This window comes from Camelus dromedarius, chromosome 34 (assembly GCF_036321535.1).
Source record: "Camelus dromedarius isolate mCamDro1 chromosome 34, mCamDro1.pat, whole genome shotgun sequence".
Lineage (NCBI taxonomy): Eukaryota > Metazoa > Chordata > Mammalia > Artiodactyla > Camelidae > Camelus > Camelus dromedarius.
Window position 1 is genome coordinate 14,952,297 of NC_087469.1, and position 16,221 is coordinate 14,968,517.

Consider the following 16,221-nt stretch of genomic DNA (forward strand, 5'->3'; position numbering starts at 1 on the left):
CTCCAGTGGTCACCAAGACACGCGGCCAGGACTAGCCATGAGAGCCTCCTCCCACCTCCCAGGAGAACTCTGCCCCCTGGAGTCCTGCAGCCTCTCCCCAGCCTGTACCCATCACCCCAGTGCTGACCAGCTTGCAGGGCCACTTCAATAGACTCTAAAACCTGCCCCGACCTGGGTGTACTTTATAAAGCGATGAGGCGTGCGGGGCAGGGAGGGGAGCACGCACCTGTTGGAGGACCCCTCCTGCTGCCTGATCCCCTCCTGCACCAACAGTTGCCTTCTCAGTTCACCCTGTGGGTGCCTCTCTCCCGCACCTTCCCTACCTCTCTGTGACATCCTCGGTGCCCAGGAGAACAGGCCCCAGGGGTGCTTCCACACTTGCCTGCCTCACCTGTGCCTCCACTTCAGGCCCACAGGTACCTGTGTCCCTCTGTCCACCTGTTTCCTCTGGATGCACAGGATATGAATTTCCAGGAGTCTCCCAGGCTCCAGAGGTAGAAATAGCTTATGTCATATCCAACTATTAAGCATGACTTTAATCCCATTTGTGATGTCGGCTGCATAACTTGCAGGGGGCAGCTTTGATGTAGCTGGTGGAACTGAGATCACATTGAACAGATGTTACAGCTGAGAGTCTGTTAGTGTTTCTATCAGCAACCTGCCTGCCTGCCTGCCTGCGTGTGTGTGTGTGTGTGTGTGTGTGTGTGTGTGTTCCGGGGGAGTAGTACATCGAGGAGGGGGGTGAGAAGAGAGAGAAACTCCATGACTCAGTGATTTTATAGCACATCCATTTGAAATTTGGCAGCTGGATGCGGAGTCCAGATGTAGCGAGATTTCGAGGGTGTTAAGCTTTCTCTCCCATTACTCAGTCTGGGGGCTTTTGTCTTCCGTTGGGTAACATCTGAAGACCAAGGCAAACAAACAACAAATGTGTTTTTGCTGAGTTTGGATGCTTCTTGGTTGGCTGAGAAAATGAGCAGCTTTGCAAAGGCAGCTCCGATCCAGCCTGTGGTGTCCACAGTAAACAGCTGGATGCTTACTGAATGAACAAAGGAATAAGTTGGTGGGGGTGGGGCGGGTGCAGGGCAGGAGAGAGGAGGTGGAGAGAGCGTGTTCTTTTGCTTGGCAGGAACATGCAGACACCTTCAGAAGAGGGGACGAATGGATGGAGACCTCATCCTGTTGGGACAGTCGGGGGTGGGGGACATGGCGACAGCAGCTGATAGGTGCAGAGTGTGCACAGGGTGATTTAATCGAATTCTCCCGGCCGGCATGTGAGCCGAGCACTGTTACCTACATGTACAGGGGAGGCAACCCAGGCACAAAGAGGTTAAATAACCAGGTCAGCATCACTCAGTAAGTGGCAGAGCTAGACTCCAAACCAGGAGGAATGCTGTGGCTTTAACCACGACCCTGGGGGGCCTCGGATGGGGCTGAACTAGGAAACCGGGCACCTGGTTTCTCAGCCTCACCCCGATCCCATTCCCACTGGCTCCCTCCTCAGGTGGCTGAGTCGCCCCTGGAAAGAAAGCCAGCGAGGCCCAGAGACCTGGTCAGGCTGGAGCTCACCTCCGGTGCAGACTGCAGTCCGTGTGCGCTGGGAAGTTGATCATCTCATTAGAGTGTATTTAGAGGACTGTGTTTTAACAGTTGGTGGGCTGTTGTCATGATGACTTTCTTGTTGACAGAAGGGGTTCTTTTGTGTGATGGATCACGGGCTGGAGCAGAAACACTGCTCCCTCGGGGTCGCTCCTGCCAGGGCCCAGAAGCTGACCAGGTGGTCTCTTTTGTGGGGTTCCGGGGCTGGCATCGGCCTCCTGACCAGCTGGGGGACTGGGGTGGGGGAAGTGGGGAGCGGACGGTGGCCATGTGTGTCTGGGCGTCCCACCTCTGAGGGTTACAACAGTTTCTTATGCCCTCTGGAGCCTAAACTGCATCTGCCAGGATTCCAGACCGAGGGAAGCCTGCTCCCTGGCTCCCGAGATGGGCTCTGGAAGCCATAGGACATGGCCCCTCCAGACTCCAGATCCGTGGAGAGCCACGTGGAGGGCAGAATCCAGGCGCCTTAGGTGAGCCAGGGCTGTTGGGGAGTGTCTTTACGTGGATTTGGTTTAAAGTGAGTAAAATGACAGGGAGGAAGTGAATGCCAGACTGCAGCTCTGACCTGGATCTTCAAGGGCCTCGAAACAAAGCCACCAGCACGTGGTGACATCATGCTCCGGGGCAGGGGTGGGCGGGAGTTTAAGAGAAGAAAAGTCGACTTCCGAGGGCTGATATTTCCAGTCTGAACCAGCCCAGCAGCGAGAGGCCGTGGGCTCCCCTGCCGGGATCGCCTTGTTCCCGGGCCAACAGACACTTTCGACTTCAGGAGCCTCCTTAGGTGACTTTTGGAATGTGGTGCAGGCGGAGTTTTAAAGCATCATTATTGTTAATGGGAAGCATAATAACCAACATAGGCTGAGGGCTCCCGGTGCGGACCTGTGGGAGAGGAAGGGCCAGCGCGGGCTCTGGGGAGCTAGGCTGCCTGCCTCTGACCCCCGTGCGGCCTTGGGTGCCTCGGTTTCCTCCGAGAGGGACCAAACGGCTGTTGTAAAGATGAAAGGAATATATGTATGTTCATGTAAGACTGAAACATTACGCTGTGCACCAGAAATGGACACAACATTGTAAACGGACTAGACTTCAAAAAACAGAAGAGTTAAAAAAAAGACTGAATGATAGAGTATGTGCAGAGTATGAGCTGACTCAGGGATGTTCTTCCTGCTCCGCTTCCCTCCTTGACTGGCCCTTCTGCAAGGGGGGCCCAGGCACCCTCTGCAGGGCGTGGAGCTGTGCTTCCCCACTCTGGAGCCCCAAGTGCCTTCTGATCCCAGCGTCCCTGCTCTGGCTTCCTCTCCAAGAAAGGCGTGGGGCTGCCTGGCCGGGCCAGCAGGGCCCGGGCTGACCATGCTATTCATTGCTGTGGAAGATCTACCTTATACAGGTGTGGAAATGTGGCTTGAACAGGCCGTTTGCAAAGGACTCTTATCTGTGTTGTTTTAAGAAGACTGTCACCCTCATCTGTGACAGTATAAGAAGGACCAGATGGTCCTATGGGAGCCCATAGATACACAAGCGCCGGTCCACGGAGATGACTGACCCAGGTCCTGCCTCCAGCTGTCCCTCAGGGGTGTGGCTCTGGGCCTCAGGCCAGGTCAGTACTCACGTTGGATGTCAATGGTGACCGAGGTCTCCTTCCCTCCGGGGATGGCTTTGTTGGTGGCTCGGCACACGATGCTCTGCCCGTTCTCCACGTCGCCGGGGGAGATGAAGAGGGTGCTCACGATGCTCTCACGCTTGCCGTCTCGAAGTAGGGTCTGGGAGGAGGGGAGAGAGGGCCTCATGTCACTCATAACTCGGCTGGGATTGCCTGGCCGGATGGGGGAGGACACGCCAGCCTCAGAGAGGAGAGGGGCGTGCTGTGGGTAGAGGCGGTCAGCTCAGGACACCCGGGGGCATCCATCGCCACCGAGAGCTGGGGGTGGGGGTTACCCTTGGCTCCCTGGCCTGGCTGAGCGCAATGCTGTGGGAGGAGAAAGGAACTAGAAGGTTTTCCATCGTGTGTGAAAATCAGCCTGGGCTTGTCCACCCTGATGCGTGGGTCCCACGGAAACCAGCTCCCACTGTCTGTGCCTGGCCTGGGAGAGTCTCTGCGTCTGCGGGAGGCACTGAGATGGAGGCCACAGATGGGAGATGTGTGGGGGGCGTGCAGTTTGGAGGGTGGGGGTGAGGGTGGGACCAATGCACACTGACCCTTCCATTGCTTCACCTGTATAAATCCTTTCAACTTTTCAGTCATTTCACCTCCTGGCCTCAGTAGAGCTCTGACCGAGCCACAGGCAAGACAGATGCTGTGATCTTCCACTTGACCGGGGGCAAAACAGGTGCGATCAAGAGAGGGCGTGGAGCTGACCGAACTCACTTCAGGGCGGTGGTGAAATAAGTAAGACGGGCTTGGAGTGGGCTTTGTAATAGCCTCTCCCTCAACTCGTGTGCGCCCGGAGCCTCAGAATGTGACCTGGCTTGGAAACAGGGCCTTCACAACTTAGTCAAGTCACTAGTAATCAGTTAAGGATCTTGAGACAAGATCACCCTGGAGGTAGAGTGGGCCCTAAACCTAATGACTGGTGTCCCTGTAAGAAGAAGAAAGACACAGGGAGACACAGGAAGGAGGCCGTGGGAAGAAGGAGGCAGAAACTGGAGTGATGCTATTAAGGAATGCCGGGAGCCAGGACGGTCCTCCCTGGCCTTTGGAGGAAGCCCAGCCCTGCCCACACCTTCATTTCAGACTTTTGGCCTCTACAGCTGTGAGACAATAAACTTTGGTTGTTTGAAGAAACGAGTTGTGCTACTTGGTCATGGCAGCCCCAGAAACTAATGCCAGGCCTAAATTTAGGTCTCCTGTCTTCCCCGTGACCACGAGGTCATTCCCCACAGCAGCTGCTCTCCGTCCCTGCTGCCACCGCTTCCTCCCCTGCGCCCCGTTCCGGCCACCTCCCCATCAGCTTGGTGCTCTGCTCCCTGAGCTCCCCGACGGCCCACTAAGGTGGGTGCGTGCTGGGGAGCGGGCTGGGCAGGAGGGCCACTAGGAGTGGGGGGACTGGACTTGCTCAGTGCGCCCCAGAGAGGAACCTGACCCTACAGGGAAGTGGTGCCTGACACCGTCTTGTTTTATCACAGCCAGAGCCAAGGAATAGAAGAATAGGCTACTTGCTCAGATCCTTCCTGGAAAGAACCCCAACATCATCTCTAATCCTCACAGGACCCTGGAGGAAGGGCGTCTTGTTTCCTAAATAACAGAAGAGAAAACTGAGTTCAAAGTGAGTCAGGACCTTGCTGGGCAGGGCTGGGATCTGCACCTGAGAATGGTGATCCCTGCGCCCACGGCCCCCCACCACGGCCTCTGGAGACCCTAGAAAGCGGTTAGTGTGACCTCACTTAAAGGTGGGAACATTAAGACGATTAAGGAGCCTCCGAGTTTAGCAGTGACATGCAGGCTGCTGGACCCTGCCTCTGGGTCCCCAGTTCAGTGGCCTCCAGCACCAGGGGAACAGGACTTGAGCCTCGGTCCAGAACAGCTCATCCTGCTGTAGATAAAGCAAGACTCAGATGGCAGAGGGATCCACAGAGCAGGGCAGCAGGCCTGGACGCGGGGTGGTGGCCTCAGCCCTGGGCAGAGGGATCTCGGAGAGGGATGGAGGGTGACGTGGTCAGTCCCAGGCGCCAGTGGGGTGAGGGTCTTCAGCTCAGCCTCAGGGCCAGGGTGCTAAACTGGAGGCCAGCAAACGGGGGTGGGGTTGGAGGTGGGGGTGGTTTAGCCCCAAGCCCAGCCGGAGCCCAGAGCTCGGCCGAACCATGGCAACGGGCTGGCTCAGGGCTTTTCAGCAGACCTCACGCATCTATAAATAGCCAAGTGATAATAAGAACAATTTCCTGGATGAAAATAAGACCTCGGGGTTGGGGTGGGGGAGGTGGGGAGGGAGAGCCGTTTTGTTCTTCCTTCTCCTTTTCTTTACTTTCCCGTTGTGCTAACAGGGACATTTACATAAATTTTACTCTGCCAGGAACTGACGACAACGGCTTGCTCTGCTGAGGGGTGGAGGGGAGCAGGGCCTACCGGGTGCCTGCCTGCCGGAGGGGAGGAAGGGGCCCGAGCTCCTAATTAGGCCCCTGGCTGCTGCCCTGCTCCCTGCATGCAGGGGCTTCTCTCCCAGAATGATGATTAATGACATATTTACTGTGTCCAGGCGTGTGCTTTTCTGGGAAATAAAAATTCTGGTTCAAGTTGTTTGTTCCACCTAATTAGGGAAGGGGAGATATGTTCATTAAGCAAGGGCAGAGCTCAGCGCCCGCTCCCCAGGGGAGGCCCTGAGCACCCCACCCGGGCCCCCAGCTCGCAGGTCCAGTTCGTGGGGAGGGAGCCAAGCCTCGGGGAGAAGAGCTGGGCCTCCATCTTCTCACCCCAGTTCCTCCTTCCCTCGTTCCTCCCTCCGCACCTTTCCTTTCTTGCTCTGGTAGAAACCTCGCCTGGCCTCCCTTCTTCTCATATGCTAATGAAGCTCTTGGACTTTGCGGTCTGGGCCAGGTGAACATTCTCTTATCTGCTGATTCTTGTCACAGTCCCGCTTCCCTGTCTTCCTTGCTCCTTCTTCTGTCTTCCCTCCCCTGAACTTGACTCTGGGGACACCCCGGGGCCCCAGCCCCCCACCTCCTGCTTCAGAAACCTTCATAAGCACACACATCAGCGCAGGGGGAGGGGGTGTCAGTGGATTATTAATGGTGAGTCACTCATTTCTGGGGCCACCATCTCCAAGGCCTGGGGCAGCTCTCCCTCCAGCTTGAGGGGCACTAGTGTGACCCCGATGGCAGCTCCTGCAGGTCCACTAGGACCCAGCCCACCTGTATGTGCAGGTAGGGACCAGGAGTGGGCATACATGCCTCACCTGCAGGGGTGAACATGCCAGGGCAGAGGCCTGCCTGGGTGGGCTTCCGCCCCTCTGCCTGTGTGCGTGTGCGCGTGCGCGGACTGCTTCTAAAGAGCTTTCCTGACTGTCCCAGAGGCTGTGGGAGTCTTGGGGCTCATCCCTGGACCCTGCCTGCCTTCCTGTGCTGCTTCCTGTCTGTGCACCCGGCTCCCCTGTCCTACCAGGAGGGCAGGCACTTGGCATTTAATTGGCAGTGGCGGTGGCAGGGCTGGGCTGGTGGAGGGAAGACTGCACACTGTGTGAGGTTGTCCAGCGTGGTCAGCTGATGCCACTCTGCTCTTTCCAAAGACCCCAAGCCTCAGCTGGGCAGTGGAGAGCTAGGCTGAGCCCCTAGAGGTGGGAGGCCTGGTGACGCCTGCTTCGTCACAGGTGAGGGAGGATGGAGGTTTGGAGGGAACGCAGTGTGGGTGCCCCAAGCCTGGTGCTAAATCTGGGATGTTCATTGATATGCACACAGCCTGGAAAGGGCTGGAGCGGCCTGATTGCCTGGCAACAAGGCCTCCTCTCTCTCCCCGGTCACCCACCTCGCCCACCTGCTGGGTCCCTTTGTTTTTCTCTTTTACCATCTCTCTGCTTCCCCTTTTAGTTGGTCCAAGGCTTGTGGGTTACCGTTAAATGTTAATGCCGTTTCCCCTTTTAATAGCTATCTAGGGGATCTACTGGGTGCCTGTTCTCACGTGTTTTGTATAAGGCCGTAATAGGAGGTGGGGATTTGCACAGTGCCTTTTACCCCAGACCCTGCATCCTCAGGGGCTGAACCCCAGTCTTGTGCCCCAGGGGCCAACAGGGGTGCCCTTCACAAAGACGGCCAGGATGAGTGGCAGCTGCATCTAAAGGAAGGACTCCAGCCACTAAGATGGACAGATGGGATGGAGGGTGCTGGGGTGACTGGTGGTTTCAGCCACTGGTCTGCAGTATTTTATGAAGACAGCCCAAGCAGACTGACACAGAGTCCCTGATCCAGACCCTTTGTTTTACAGACAAGGAGACTGAGGTCAAGAGCACAAGACTTTTCTGAAGTTACACAGCAGGGGTGGAACCCAGCCCCCTCCCTGCTGAGGGCTGTCATTCCCATCATGGGCGGTGGGAATGTGACAGGGTTGGGTGGGGTAGAGGGTGGAGTGTGGCCTCCCTGCTCTGGTCCGCAGTCACATGGGGCCAGGCTCTCCCAGGGGCCTTTTCCACGTGGATGAGGACAAAATGCTGGGTATAAGGAATGGGGGCATGTCCTCTGGGACACAAACCCTGGCAGAGGCCAGGCCAACCCAGCCTCAGGGGGGGACGGGACAGACTGGAGGGACACGCCCTTCCTTCTTCACCCTTGTCTGGATGGTCATTCCCTGAGAAAGGCGGTGGACCCAGGGCTGTTCGGTTTGCATACCGGAGGCCTGTTCTCAGCTGTTTGCTGTCTCTAGGAGCTAGCCAGCCCTGGGAGGGACAGTCCTTCCTCAAGATGTCACAACATCATAAAATACAGAAAATATGGAACACGACAAACACAGGGACCAGTTCAGGGCCCTTCCGACGCATGGCATCTCGTGTGAATTAGAGAAAAGCGTCCCAGCAGGTAGGTACAGTAGGGCGCAGGGTTTGGCAAGGGATTAGGGGCTGGATTCGGCCCTCCCTGGTCCCCTCCCGCCCTCCCCAGCCAGGCACCTGGGGCAGAAAAGTACCTAAACAGCCTCACTGGGCAGCCCTGGGGAAGCGGCCAGCTTGAACAAATGAAAATCTAGGCCATCAGTCAAGTGTGAACTTCAGAGAGACAAGGAGTAATCTTCAGTATAAGTATGGCCCAGAAGTACGCCCCATGCCATATTTGGGACATACTTACACTAAAAAGTTATTTGCTGTTTAGCAGAGATTCAAGTTTAACTGGGTGTCCTGTATTTTATCAGGCACTGGCCACTTCTGGAGTCTCCTCCTCTGACCACTCTGTCCTTAGGGTCTTCCCCAAGCCCAGCGATTACCCCAGGGAAGAGAGAGAGGAGGAGAGACAGAAAAGGTCAGATAAAGAGCCACAGCAGGAGAGAGGAAAAGAAAGACACAGAGAGGCGGAGAGACAAAGAGCCAGAAAGAAAAAGCGGCAGAAAGTCACAGACACAGAGCAAGGGCGGCAGAGGGATGAGGGGAGGCGGCCCCTCCTCGCAGCCCCCTCCCTCCGTCTGCCCCGGCCTCACCTTGGAGTAGGTGGCCCCGTTGATGACCTCTCCCTTCCGCAACCAGATGATGGAGGCTGCAGGCTTGGCGTTGTCTGCGTGGCAGGTGAGGTTGAGGGGGTCCCCGGCCCGCAGGCTGATCACGGGCCCCCCCAGGATGACAGGATCGTCGGGCGGCACTGCGGGGAGACGGAGTGGGGAGAGGTCAGGCTGAGGGCGCCCTTCCCCTCGGGCTGGGCTGATTTTATGGAGAGGATGACAAACTGTAATGATCATTCTTTAAAAAAGTGCATAATCCCCTGTATTGTAACAGCAGCAGCAGCAGCAGCAGCAGCAGCAGCAGCAGGGATCCCTGACACCCCGACACTCTCCCGTGTTTATTTGCAGAGAACATTCGTGTCATCATCTCATCCCGCGGGGCAGCCTGCGAGGGGACAGGGCAGACCCGGTTCACAGATCGGGAAGCATGGCTGCTGCCCGGATAACACTCCCAGTTTCTTTCTTTTTAACTTCTCTCTTTCTTTTCTCTCTCCCTCTTTTTAAACAGAGCCCTATCACATCTGTTGTCCGATTGAATCCTCACGACAATCTTGCGAGGTAAACATTGTTAGCCCAATTACACAGACCCGGAAACCGAGGCTCAGCAGGATTAAGTGACTTGCTCAAGGTCCCTTAGCGAGTGAGTGGCAGAGCCAGGGCTGGAAGCAGGTCCCCGGACACTCAGAGCACCAGGCTGGCCACTTCCCTCGCAGGGGACAGGTGACAGGCCACCGCTGAAGGCCGAGACGGTGTTTCAGAGGACCGTGCTACCCCCGGCATCTTCTTAGCACTTAAGTCACCCAGAGCGGCTCCAACCCCTCATCACAGAGTCAGACAATCTCTCCTGCCCGTTTCTTCCACTCCATTTCATAGTAGTGTGGTTTCCGCCTAGAAACGGGGAGTGCCCACAGCGCCCAGCACAGAGCCCAGTGCCTGGCAGAAGTTCCATAAACATCGGCCAACTCCAGCAGAGTCACACCTTCCATCCCCATGATGAGCATGGGGTATGGGGACAGGCAGGTATGAAGATGGGTGACCACTGTCGGGAGAAAAGGCCCAGAGAAATTAAGTGACTGAACTAAGGTCACAGAGCCTCTTCTGATGTTCGTGCTTGTGGACGCACAAGGGTCTCAGGCCTCTGCTGCTCCCTGCCTTTCCTCCCTGGACAAACCAGAAGGGGCAGGGCCCCCTAGAGACCACCTGAAGAACCCCTGGTCTTCCTCTCCTGGGGAGGGGCCGGTCAGTCAGTTCTGGAGGCCTGGGGCGGGCTGGGCTGCAAGTCTGCTCAGTGAGTAGATGTAGGGGTCATTGGGTGAGAAGTTGGGATCTTTGCACAAAGGGCCTCCTTTGCCCAGTAGCCAGAGAAAGGCCCTTCCAGCCGGGAAGCACGCGACCTTCTGCGCTTGCAGACTGGGGGAGCCGGCAGCTCCAGGCAGAGGAGGCCAGCCCTGACCTAGTAGCTCGGCCTTCCAGTGCCCCCACTCCCACCTGCCACTCCCTCCTGCTCCTCCCTGGATCCTCAGGAAACTCCAGGAGACCCTGGGGCCAGGTAAGTACCCAGAGCAGTGCACCTTCAGCTGGTGGCTCTGGCCCTGCCCTTCCTGGCCTCCAGGAGGCCTGGTTCAGGACTACAGCCCAGCGAGTGCCAACCCTCAAGCGTCTATTTTCTAAGGGAAAAACTCTAGGGCTTCCAAGTTGCTCTCAGCAGCTCCAGGACTCCAGCACAGTCCTGGCCCAGGAAGGAAGTCGGCCTCATTCAACCCTGCTCAGCCTCCCAGGGGGCCCTGGGTGCAGGCAGATAGTGAGTGTGGGCTGGACGGTGAAGACAGCCCCCCATCCCCGCCCAGCCCTTACCCCCTCATTAGTGCCAGAGGCCTCCTTGGTGCGGGTGTGGCCAGAGAGCCACGGGGAGGCTAATGAGGGCTTTCCAGAAATGGGTGGTGGGTGTGACAGTGCTGAGGAGGGGATTTTATCTCTGAGCTACGGCCCTTCCAGAGGGGAGGGCTGGGCTGGGCTGGGGTTCCCGCCCTCCCTCTGCGGTGGCAGCTTTCTCCTGCTCGCTGCTCTGCATGGAGGCCCTCAGGCCCAGCCTGCGGAGGGCCAGGGAGATTGGAAAGGACCATCCGAAGCTTCAGGAACAGGATAAATATCTGACCATCGTGTCTCTGGGCCTCCCCAGTGGTGAGCCAACGGGGCGCGATTGTGCAAAGTGCCTGAGATCAGAGGCTGAAGCGGGAAGGCCGTCCCCTTTCCCGCTTCTATTTCCTCAGATATAAAAGGTGATCTGGAACCTTCCCCTGGGCACTGACGTTTGTTGGGTCTGAGACAGTGATTCTCAGCCTTGGCTGCATTTTACACAGTATTCTAGGGGAGGTGATAAACAGAAATGTCCCATTGCTGGGCCACACCAGCTAAATCCCCATCCTGGGAGGTGGACCCGAGCATCAGGGCTTTTTAAGGCTCCCAGAGGATTCCAGGGTGTGACCAGGTTTGAGAACTGACTGTCTCTGGGCCTTTGCTCAGCGGAACCTCCTACGATCACAGCGTAGAGACTGAGGGGGCCCTTCCTTCCTGCTTCTCTGGTGCTGTGTTTTGTTTTTGTTTGTTTGTTTGTTTGTTTTTAATGGAGGTACTGGGGATTGAAGCCAGGACCTCGTGCATGCTAAGCATGTGCTCTACCACCGAGCTCTACCCTCCACCCAAGGATGTCTGGTGCTGTGTTTTGGAATATTGGGTTAGAGGAGGGAAGAGGGAAGTGGGACTGTGCTGCGTGTGTGCTCAGGCTCACTCACACACACACACACACCCCCTCAGAATGGGCCCTGATTACATCTTCCTGAATAAGTGGTTATCACGCCGGTTATTCATGTAACCATGCATTATTGATCGGCCTCCGCCTCGGTGCACAGCAGATGGGGTGGGGGGTGTGGATGGGGCTGGGGTGTGTGGGGGCGGGTGGGGGGAGGAGGGGGAGGTTTGAGGGCCAGCAGGCTGAATAGAAATCAACAGTCGCTCTTGGCAGCTGTGGCTCTGACGGGAGGGGGCACTCATTACCCCTCCATTTAGATGGGGGCCCGGAGCTGGGGGCCAGGAGGGGAGAAAGTCTCAAGCAGCCCGAGCCGGAGATGCATTATTCATACATCAAGCCCTCTCCGGATTGGTTATTATCCTGAGCCACTGTAGAGCTTGGTCTCCTAATTTTTAATCACAGAGAAGGTGGAAGCATTAGCCTTTTGTGATTAATCCGGAGATAAAAATAGTTGACTGTTTCGGTGTTGTGCTTGCTGTCAGTCAGGAAAAAATGCATTAACCGTTGGGTGACTGAGGCCTGGAGGACCTGAGCGGTTCAGAGACAGAGCAGGTCCCTAGAGCTGGAAGGCTCAGCCCGACGGGCTGGTGGGAGTGAGAACCCAGTGCTGACTGGCTCCTCAGTGCTGCTTATGAAAGGGACATCCTGCGGCTGAGGGTCCCACCGTCGTGGGCTGGTTGGCTCTTTGCAGGTTACTCTCTTGCCATCCAGGAGTTGGGCCGGCGGCTGGGGGGCCTTCCTCCTTGCTCTGCCCCTCTCGGGCCACCAGCCCTGCAGACGGCGCCGCACGCGTGGCTGGGCACTGTGGGGCGCCCCCCTCCCTGTGCGGGAGGGAGCCCCTGAGGACTTTCTCCCGGCTCTGCTGCCAAGGGCGAGGGGGCTCGCGTGGGGAGGCGGGCAGGGAGGCAGGTGCAGCTCGGCGCTGACAGAGAAGGAAACCGAGGCCAGAGAGGACAGACTGCGCAGAGCTCCAGCGAGTGAGGGCAGGGAAGGAGGGGGGGGGGGCCAGCCCGGCTCCACCAGGGAGGTCAAGCTTTCATCTGCTTTGTGCACTAGGGCTCTTCATGCCATTTTACGGAAGTAAGAGATTCTGTGGCTGGAGGTTTGTGGAATGGCCCCTAGCCCCACGGCTGTCTCTGAGAAGGGCTCCCACGATCAGAAGGCCTTGGACTTCTGGACTGGAGCCTGTGCCAGCAGTGGCCATCTGGCTGTCCTTCCCACAGGACGTCGGCTGCACAGACGGCAAAGTGGGGCTGGGTTCAGAGGGTTTCCGCCCCAGCCTGGAACTGCTCTCTGCCTCAGTGTCTGGCAACCACAAGGCATCAGGTCCATTTGAGTCCTTGGTCTTGGTTTGTGGGGTTGGCCAACCTCGCCCGGACAGGCTGGGAAAATTCCCTCGGTGCCAGGCCATGGGCAGCCCTCTGAGATTTCCTCCAAAGTCCAGCTGGTCACCTAAGTGGCCCTTGCTGGGCGTCCAGAAGTCCCCGGATGCTCTGCCAGCCCAGACGATGTCTCCAGAGATGGTAGATGGGGCACAGCTGCCAAGGGAAGTCACAGCTGCACGGATGTGGAGGTTACGACGCCAGTGGCAGAGGTGGGAGGTCAGCAAGGTCATCCTCCCCCTCCCCGGGAATACCTCGTGGACACTAAGCTTCTTGGAGGGCAGGCCCGCCCCAGTCTTGTTCAACTTATGTACGGCGAGTTCTCCACCAGCAGTCTGGTAAAAACACGGTCTGGTTGTGTCAGTGCTCTGCTCCAGGACCTCCAGGGGCTCCACACTCTCCTTGGAACATAATTTGAACTCCGCTCAGTTGCCTACAAGCACCTACAAGTGCCTACAAGTGCCTGCACCCCAGCCCCATCCTGCCCCTGGGACATGGTTCCCCTCAGCCACGCAACCCTCACCACGCCCCACCCCATGGCTTTTCCATCTGGAATGCTCTTTTCTGTATCCTTATCCCACTGGCTTCTCCCTGTCAATGACAGCGCAGCTTAAATGTCACATCCTCGGTGGGGATGGCCAACCTGCATAACAGCCCCTCAATCACTCTCCATCACACCAGCCCACTTCAGTTTTCTTTATCGCTGGATTCATTTATTATCTCCCTTTACTGGAAAGGAGGCTCCCTGAGAACAAAGACAGACCTTGTCTGTCTTGGTCACTGCAGCGTTGCCTTGTCCAGATCCGTGCCTGGCATTCGGTAGGTTTTCAGTAAATATTTGTTGACTGAATAAATGAAAGATCCTGGGTGAGGGGTCTGTCATGGGACTTTGCTTCTGAGGCCAGCAGTTTGAGTGCTGCGTGTGCGCAGAGGAGTAGGTAGAGCTGGGGGTGGCAGGTGAGAACTGGCTAGGAAGTCTCTGTGGCTTGGTCTTGGGCGACTGACTGCTTGTTGCCATTTCTGAAGAGGGGAAGCCTGGGCGGGAAGGGCTTCGGGTGGTGGTGGTTCTCAGCCTGTTTTCTTGGAAGCATAAGATCCCTCGGTCAAAGAGGGACCCCAGTCTGGTTTGTCTGGGTCATAGGCTGGGGAGAAGGCTGCAGGCAGGCAGGATGACAGCTCAGAGGGCCCTTGGCTTGGAGGGAAGAGGAGGTTTGCCCCCGAAGAGGCTTGTCTTTGCATCAGGTTCAGCTCCCGACTTTTCTTCCTCCATGTCTTTCTTTCAGCCTCTTCAACGTCACAGTCTGAGTAGTTGAGTAAAACCAGACACATCCTGCCCTCTTGGAGCTGATGGGGAGAACTCTGCTTCTCAAAGTGTGTGCCTGGGATAGACCTGCAGCCTCCGCACCACCTGGGAGCTTGTTAGAAATGCAGATGGGGTGGGAAGGGATAAATTGGGAGCTGGAGATTTGTAGATATGTAAAACTACTATATGTAAAATAGATCAACAACAAGTTTATACTGTGCAGCACAGGGAACTATATCCAGTATCTTGTAGTAACCTACCATGAAAAAGAATATGAATAAGAATGTATGTATGTACATGTATGATGGAAACTTTATGCTGTGCACCAGAAATTGACACAACATGGTAAACTGACTATACTTCCATAATAAAAAAAAGAAATACAGACACTTGTGCTCCTCCTCAGGACCACCTAAATCTGAATCTACGCTTAAAAAAGACCCAGATAATGTATATGTACACTGATGTCTGAGGAGTACTGCTCTGGAGGCCTCTGAGGGTGGTTATAAACGGACGAGTGCTTTGTAAAAAGGCTCACCAGATAATGAGAACACGTGTGGGCCCTTTGTCCCTTGATTGGCCCCCTGTTGCCTTCGTGACTCTCTGGGCTAGTGTTCTGCTCACTGGACACTGGGTTTGAAGGCAGAACCCAGTATGAACCGGTTTCATAACAGGCACGGGCAGTTCTTTATCTTGGGATGCTGGAGTTCCTTCTTTCCCTGGATCACTCTTACCCAGCCTTCCAGATTTAGCTAAGGGGTTGCCTAGTCCATAAGGTCTTTCTGGGATCTCCTGGTTGGATCAAGTGACTTTTGTCTGTGATCCCATAGCATCCCAGGCACCCTTCTGTCTCAATATATAACCTCTTCTCTGGAAACGATTTGCACGTTTGTCTCTCTCCTGGACAGCAGCCTCATCCATCCTCGGTCCCTGTCACCTGGCAAAGCACCTGCCACTCTGTAAATATCCCTTATGTGTTTCCTGAGCCAAACCTGGCTTGAGTCCATCCCTTTACAAGCTGTATGATTGCGGGCGAGTTATATAATCTGACAACCTTAGCCCTCTTACCTGGGAAGTGGGACAATAAAGATAACTGCAGGGTTGTTGTGAGGGCTACCTTTATGATGTGAAGAATGAGGAGAGCTTTGTAAAGGGTGAGACAGACATCACGTCCAGTTTTTAAGAATAGTATTTAGTTTTGTTTATGTGGACAACACTGGGCCAAGGGCCCTCCTGTTTTATTCTCAGTATCCTTTGAAACAGGTGCTATTAGGATCTTCCCATTTTGTAGATTAGGAAACTAGAGGTCAGAGAGGGCAAATTACTGAGCTAAGTAACACAGCAGGTAAGGGGTAGGGTTGCAATTTAGATCCAGGTTTGTGTGATCCTGTGATAGGTTCTGCTGGAGTCAGAGCAGCGCACGGACCGCCCCTGGAGCTGGGGCAGCGCTTCATAGCCCTTCCCACCCAACCCCCTGCCCCCAGCCTCGATTCCTGCGCATTCAGACCCTGCATTCCTAAGCTGATTTCAGAGGGCTCAAGGAGGCGTGGGCCTGGCTCGCAGTTTGTGATCGAGAGACGTCTGCTAAGGGAGTGGAGGAATGATTCTTGCTGCTCAGATCCAGGGTGGGGCTCCCTTTTGTCATTCTGCCCTGTCCTCAGGTTCTGGGCCGCGTGTCATCCCAGCCTCCAGCTTCCTCGCGGGCATAGATGCGCCACCTAATGGCCAAAGTGCAGAACTGCAGAATGTAAAGAGGACTGAGATGCACCAGTTTTTTAGGGTCTGCTTTTCAGGGCCAGCTCAAAGTGCGTTCAGAAAATCCATCCTCTGCGTGCCAGGCCCTGTTCAAGGCACCGGGGACACAAAAATCCTGCCTGGGTGGAGTTTATATTCTAGTGAGAGAGACACAATAAATGGATAAATACATAATACGATGTTGGGTGTTGGTAAGTAGTTCTAATTAAAAATAAGAACAGGCAGGGAACAGGGAAATCCTAAGCTGGCCTCC

At 55.9% G+C, this 16,221-nt stretch overlaps 1 protein-coding gene across 2 annotated transcripts in view; it reads right to left on the reverse strand.

The window, feature by feature from the left end:
- The window catches only part of KIRREL3 (kirre like nephrin family adhesion molecule 3), a 487,625-nt gene that overhangs the window by 28,358 nt on the left and 443,046 nt on the right, over positions 1-16,221 (reverse strand). For both annotated transcript variants that reach the window (XM_031443396.2, XM_010986268.3), the window contains exons 5-6: positions 8,702-8,859; positions 3,206-3,356 (exon numbers count right to left, since the gene is read on the reverse strand). In XM_031443396.2, coding sequence (XP_031299256.1) covers positions 3,206-3,356; positions 8,702-8,859 — 309 coding nt within the window. The remainder of the gene's footprint in view (positions 1-3,205; positions 3,357-8,701; positions 8,860-16,221) is intronic.